Here is a 7,205-nt window from a genome sequence, read left to right on the forward strand (position 1 = left end):
CTTTCTTTCTGGGTAGCACAGTGGCTCACAGCACCAGAGACCCGGGTTCGATTCCACCCTCGGGCAACTGTCTGTGTGGAGTTTGCACGTTCTCCCCGTGTCTGCGTGGGTTTCCTCCAGGTCCTCCGGTTTCCTCCCACAGTCCAAAGATGTGCAGGTTAGGTGGATTGGCCATGCTAAATTGCCTTGTAGAATATTACTTACGTATATAACCCCGGTCAGAAACGGTGCCCCTGGGTAGTGAAAATGTTAAGGATGGGTGAGTGAAAAGCCATCAATTCAGTGCAACAGACATCACTGGGTGTGGAAAGGATGCACTTTAACTTCTCAGGCCCAAGCCTCAAAGGCCATTTCCCCACAGCACTTCCTGGAGATTTATCCCCTGAGTCAGCAGCATTGAGGCATCACTTTTTTATTGGGGTTATCAGGACACTGAAAAGTTAACAGATCAAGTTTTACAAAAAAATAATTCCCCCAAAAATTCAACATTTCAAATGCACACAAGGAATAATTAACAAATAAAATCACAGTGGGCAAGAGCTCTACCTGGAGACATTGCACTCATTTAACAAAAACACACACACACCTCAGATCACATTCAATTATCTTTTTTGAGCAAACTAGTGTGGGCTCTAAAAAAAAAATCACACTTTCTGCACTACCCCAGTCTCATGGTCTTCACCAACCCATTGCACTCAAAGAATTCTGCTCAGAACTTTCCTTCAGGGATAAAGATAATGTTTTGGAAACACAGCATTGGTCTAATTTTCTCAATTTCAATCCCACCGTTAGTCACCCCAGGGGCTGATAAGAAACAGGACTGGAAGGCGGCATCAATTTTGAACCAAAGGCTGATGTTCTTAAATAGACAGGATGTGGGAGATCCTCCCAATTCCTCAGGACTTCCTCTGAGAACAGCACTCACACATGGTCTGCAACAATACAGGCTAACAGCAATGTATCAGCTTCTCTCAGCAATCTGTAGTCAGTTTGAGACAAGCTTGGTGGCTCTCCACCCATAGAGATCCTTTCACATTCTCTGAAAAAAAAACAGCATTTCAAATGAAGCAGTTTTACAGGATGGCTGTGGGGCAGTTGGGAAATAACTGTCTGAACATATCCAGACAGACACAATTCCTGTTTTTCAGTTACTTCTTTAGAGAATCCTAATTCTCATTCCTATTTATCATAGCAGTTGCCTTTGGAAGCATGTCACAACATGATATTATCTTCCTGCCAATGGAGACACTGCAATGCCTCTACTGGTGCGAGGGTGTAATTACAATGTGACATGTTTACATAGGTGGTTCCCATTGTAATAAATAATGTGGGAATTTTAAAACAGAAAATCAATCAATATTTCCTGATCAGGGAGTTGAACTGTCTAATCAACAGATTCAGTTTCACTTGCTAGGTTGAGGTGTTGAGCTCTGTGGCCGTTATATGAAGTCAATGATTACAAAGACCATCCTCGAGATCACAACCCAAAGTGCTGCATGTACCTTCCTAGTATTTGCTCTTCACATTCTAAAAACACAAAGATATCAATTTCATATTCATCTGTCTAACAGTAAGAAAACAATTTTGTAGCCATCTCGATACGCTTTGAAGATTACGACATTGTACATACTTTCCCCTTGGAATTGAACCACATGGATTCAGTTTGGCTTGTATAGGCCTCCATCATAAAGGCTGCTCTTAAACCTTCTCATTTTCCCTCTGATAACTACACTGCTGTGATTAAACCCAGGCAAATCACCCAATTTACTGAGTTGTGAGAAACCAAAAACTGGGAACAGAAAGCGCAGGAGGGAGTGTGGATATGGGGCAATGTTATGGGACAAAGAACGAGGGCACAAATCAGTAAACTGTCTGAGTCAGCAGAGGGCTCGGACCGCGTCAGAGGGAAGCTGGGCAGGGTGGATCTCTCTCTCTCTCTCTCTCACACACACAGACACACAAACACACAGACACACAAACACACACGTTGAATATGCAGTCTCAAACTATCAACCACAGGGATTTCACCTTTCTCGATCCAGTTGAGAAATGATGGCTGCACCTCATAATCTCTGTGTTCCTAGGGACTCTAAGCACCATCTGACCCACGTGATACTGAAAGCAGAATCAGGCCTGTGTACAGCAGCAACACGTAAGCGTACAAGAGCCAGAGAGTGCCGAGGGGAATGTGACTCCTCAAGGTTTCTGAGTCAGGACATGCAGATCCATTTGCAGTTCCCTTGCTATCAAAACAGACTCTTGTGCCAATGATTTACCGACACAATCAGACAGAAAGTCAAATTGAGGACTACCAGTTGCTCCCTAAAGGAAAAGAACAGCTCCTTCCACCCTCGTCACAAAATCGAATTCATTTTATCTCAAGTCACATGTAGACCAGCAGCAGGCATGTGAAACAAACAAGGGCTTCTTCAATTTACTCCTCTATCCATCGTGAGGAGTGAAGGACAGTCTCCCACTCAAGGTCAGCTACATTCACTAAGCCCTATTTGGTGAGGTATATTGGATTTGAAATCAAATGGTCAAGGCTAAAGGGAACTGTAGGGTTAACCCGCTTTACAGGATAAGTGGGTTTAGATTCCCATAAACTCTGTGTTTACCTCAGGTACCACATCTTTAAAGGTTTCAGATGATTACCCACCGCTGCAGACATAAAGGAAGGGGTCAGGGTGTCTGGTTTAAACACTAGGGGAGCCAAGAGTTAGACAAAGCAACTTATAGCATGAAACAGCAAATAGTCGACGATTGATTGCTGTTTAAACAGAAACTGGGCTAAACAGAGCAGTTAACATTCAGTGAACCCTTCAAAATCATTAGATCATTGGTGCAATCATCTGTTGGACCCAGAGAACACAGTGCAAAGGTGTTTGTCCCTGAAGCTGGAATATGTGTGTGTGTCCAATATTTAGTGTTTGATAGGGGAGTAAGGGAATGTTCACAAATACATTTGGAAAACCAGGCTGATGGATCAAAGTCCTTGCTATAGACCAGACACTCTCAGGAAAATAATGCCAGGTGACAGACACTATGCCTCATTTGACCTGGTGCTAATGCTATCTGTATCCTTTCACCAGTCCACATATCGAATATCATGTCACCCCATTCTCTCTCTCGCTCTCTCTCTTTCACACACATGAGCGTAGTTCCCAAAACCATTAACAGAATGCGAGGCAAGAGACACTTGTTCACAGTTCTGGCAGCAGCTGCAGTTCTGCTGTAATACGTTGCACGGGACAAGGTGCATTCCTGGATGGACTTGACTGAGTTGCATCATCTCGAGTCACGATGCAACTTCTTGGTGAGTGATGTACATTTCAAACAGCAGATGGACAGGTCGTAGTCTGAGTGCAGGGAAACCCAATCAAAGGGGCTCTGGCCAAGGGACAGAATGAGTTGGAAACAAAAGAAAGAGTGTGGACCACATCCTTTTTTCAAGCAGCACAATGCTATTTGAGCTAGCTCACAGTGATTTCTACCTTGCTGTACCACCAATCCATTCACATTGTTATAGCCTGCCTTCAAACTCCTTCAGCATGCTGTCAATCTCAGGCGCTGTGTTCACTTCCTCTGATGTTTTGCTCACTGCTCCAGGTGTAAAGGCACTCAAGTCCACAAACATCTTGGGGATGTCCTTCCCGAAGTAGATTTTGCTGTTGGAAGCAATTGCTCGATATTTCAGAAGCTGCAGATATTCAGGGCTCAGCTTCAGCTGCAAGGGTGCAAAAATGTGAGATGGGGCTTGGTCAGCAAATTGAAACGAACACATCAGATGAAAAGGTGGCACTTACAAGAAAGACCACAGATTCCTACAGCACCTCTCACATGCTTGGAATTTGCCAAACGCTACACTAATTTTTGAAACGGTCTGAAATGGATTGATCTGGTCCAAGGTTACTGTAGCTCTTGAGACGATTTGAAAAAAGGTACCAATGGAAGAATTGAAACATGAGCGATATATATTTGAATGTGGGTGTTGCCAGGGTCAGAATGGTCTGGCTACGGGGAGAGGCTGAAAAGCCTGGGGCTATTTTCTCTGGAACGTCAGAGGCTGAGGGGGGACCTTACAGAAGTTTATAAAATCATGAGGGGCATGGATAGGATGCATAGCAGAGGGGAGTCCAAAATTAGAGGGCATAGGTTTAATGTGAGAGGGGCAACATTTAAAAGGGACCTGAGGGGCAACTTTTTCACGCAGATGGTGATGAGTATACGCAATGAGCTGCCAGAGGAAGTGGAGGAGGCTGGTGCAATTACAACATTTAAACGGCATCTGGGTGGATATATGAATAGGAAGGGTTTAGAGGGATATGGGCCAAATGCTGGCAAATGGGACTGGATTAATTTAGGATACCTGGTCGGCACGGACAAGTTGGACTGAAGGGCCTGTTTCTGTGCTGTACAGATCTAGGACTCCATGATGAATTGAGAAGGCTACAGAGATAGGGCTGGACAATAGGACTAGTTGGGTAGCTCTTTCAGAGCTGGTACAGACACGATGGGTCGAATAGCCTCCTCTTTAACATTCTATGATTATGTAAACTTGGGCAGGTTCTCATTGGAGCAGGGACAGCACATTGAGAAAGGGAAAAACTGAGAAGCAAGAACCTTACTAATTTTAATTTCTCTGGGGAGCGATGGCCTGGTGGTGTTATTGCTTGACTATTAACCCAGAGACCCAGGTCATGTTCTGGGGACCCGAATTTAACTCCCACCATGGCAGATGGTTGGTTTTGGATACAAAAAAAAAATCTGGAATTACAAATCTAAGTATGACCATGAAACCATTGTTGATTATCAGAGAAATCCATCTGGTTCACTAATGTCCTTTAGGGAAGGAAACTGCCATCCTTATCTGGTCTGGCCTACAGACTCACAGACTCCAGACCCACAGCAATGTGGTTGCCTCTGGGCAATTAGGGATGGCCAATAAATGTTGGCCTAGACAGTGAGACTCACCATCTCATGTCAAGCATGATAGCCCAGCTCACAATCTCTAACACATTAGACTGCAGCTGAGGATTACATTCAAACCTAGCCTGCAGAAACATCTATCCAGTCGTCAGTCCACCGTGCCCAATCCTGGTGAAGTAACAGCGCAACCTGGCACTGACTCAAGTGTAAACTCTACTGTAATTTTCTTCAAAAAACAAGTACATTGAGGGATCTGTTTTGGGCATAATTTTGGATATGATGTCTGGAGTGTCATAGGAGGAACAGGTGCTTTTTAATCTCTGGCTACCAGAACTCCCCTCTGACCTTAAGGAGTTACTTTGTCACACAGCCTGCTCCACTGCCATTGAAACAAACAAAAGACAAAGTGCTGAAGCAGCTCAGCAGGTCTGACCGCACCCGTGAAAGCAGAAGCAGAGTAAACATTACAAATCCAGAATGATTCTACTTCCAAGCTCAAAGTTAATTCTGTTCCTCTGCATGGACGCTGTCTGACCTGCTGTGCATCTACAGTATATTGTGTTTATTCCATTGAGATTGACCCTGGGGCTGGAAGTATCTCTTACCCGGTTGGCTTCAGCCACTTGCTGGGCCGTGTAGAAATCAGCGTCTGCTCGAGCCTTCTCCCGTGCAACAAAGATACCATCTGTCAGAGAGAGAGGGGTTAGCACGTTGCCATTAGGTTCAGTTTGTCCCTATATCTTCTCATGTCATTGATCTCGTCTGATAACAGCTCTTAGCAATCACACTCAAATGTACAGCCCTCTCTCTCTCTCTCTCTCTCTCTCCAAGCCCCTGTGCCATGGCCCTTCAGGAGTACAGTCTGGAAGGGGGATGGCGGGGGTGGGGGGGGGGGGGGGGAGGGGGGGGGGGGGTGAGGGGTGGGGGCGTGCGAAGAAGGAGGAGGAGGCAGCACACAGAACCCTATATTTGAAACCGTGTTTCTGCACTGGCACTGACTTCAAGTCACTGAGGGATTAGCAGCTCAACTCATTTACTCAGTTCTGAAGAACTGGACTCAAAACGTTAATGCTGCCCTCTCTCCACAGATGCTGCTAGACCTGCTGAGTTTCTCGGGCCCGGGACAGTGAGGGAACCGCTCACAGGTCTCATGTACCAACTATGAGAATTATAGAGTTCAGAAGATGTGACGCCTCCACAGGTGACAATCTGCTCGATAGGATATCGGATCATTGAGGAGACGTGGTTCATTGGGTGAGATGACTGCAGGAGGAGCTACTTGCACTGTGACTGATTGCATTCAGGAAACTCTCACCTTCAATCTCGGAGATCCTCTTCTCCGTTTCCTTCTCCATTATCATCTGGGCAAATTTAATCTCAGCCACTTGAGCTACCTTCTCTGCCTCTGCAAAACAAAAACCCAGGCTCGACATTATAACCCAGTGATGAGCTCCTGACAGAAATAATTAAACCTGCACACTTACAGCAGCGATAATGGTTCAGGTAGAACACACTCAGTAGGTACACGACATGGAGACAGTAAAACCAAGCCGGTGCCTCAGAATTAAGATGGGACAGTAAGAACAATAGGACGTTGGAAATTGAAATGGAAGTAAAAAAGAACACTTTTACAGGTCATGGGAAATGAAATGTTAACTCTGATTAAAGCATATTGCTAAGTTAGCCATCAAGCCAAGTTTTCCTCGTGATGGAGTTCACAGAGTGGTTAGTAAGACAGCTCCAAGTCCACCCCTCAGCTCCCCGGCCACCAACCCCCATATTTAAACACATTAAAACACAATTCCACAGCATCACATCCTGAGGTGGGACCTGAACTCAGACCTTCTGACCCGGGGTTTGGGACACTACCACTGCACCACATGTCCCCATCCTCTCTTTACACCACTCGTTCATCAATTCACTACCCTACTCACAACAAACAAAACAGCAGAACAGACGGGAGAGTTCGGGAACAGGGGGATGGGGTTCAACGGGACAGTTCGGGAACAGGGGGATGGGGTTCAACGGGACAGTTCGGGAACAGGGGGATGGGGTTCAGTGGGAGAGTTCGGGAACAGGGGGACGGGGTTCAACTGGACTGTTCCGGAACAGGGTGACGGGGTTCAACGGAACAGTTCCGGAACAGGGGGACAGGGTTCGGGGGACAGTTTGGGAACAGAGGGACGGGATTCAACGGGACAGTTCAGGAACAGGGGGATGGAGTTCAGGGGGAGAGTTCGGGAACAGGGGGATGGAGTTCAGTGGGAGAGTTCGGG

The 7,205-nt window shown here is 46.0% G+C and overlaps 1 protein-coding gene across 1 annotated transcript in view; it reads right to left on the reverse strand.

Annotated features, from left to right (window-relative positions):
- Nucleotides 1–395: 395 nt before the first annotated feature.
- The window catches only part of LOC109925046 (erlin-2-B-like), a 16,930-nt gene continuing 10,120 nt past the window's right edge, over nt 396–7,205 (reverse strand). The window contains exons 9-11 of the mRNA XM_020525026.2: nt 6,245–6,334; nt 5,535–5,614; nt 396–3,727 (exon numbers count right to left, since the gene is read on the reverse strand). Of these exons, the coding sequence (XP_020380615.1) occupies nt 3,524–3,727; nt 5,535–5,614; nt 6,245–6,334 (374 nt within the window). The 3' untranslated portion in view covers nt 396–3,523. The remainder of the gene's footprint in view (nt 3,728–5,534; nt 5,615–6,244; nt 6,335–7,205) is intronic.

Source organism: Rhincodon typus, chromosome 40, assembly GCF_021869965.1.
Source record: "Rhincodon typus isolate 14 chromosome 40, sRhiTyp1.1, whole genome shotgun sequence".
NCBI classification, from domain to species: Eukaryota; Metazoa; Chordata; class Chondrichthyes; order Orectolobiformes; family Rhincodontidae; genus Rhincodon; species Rhincodon typus.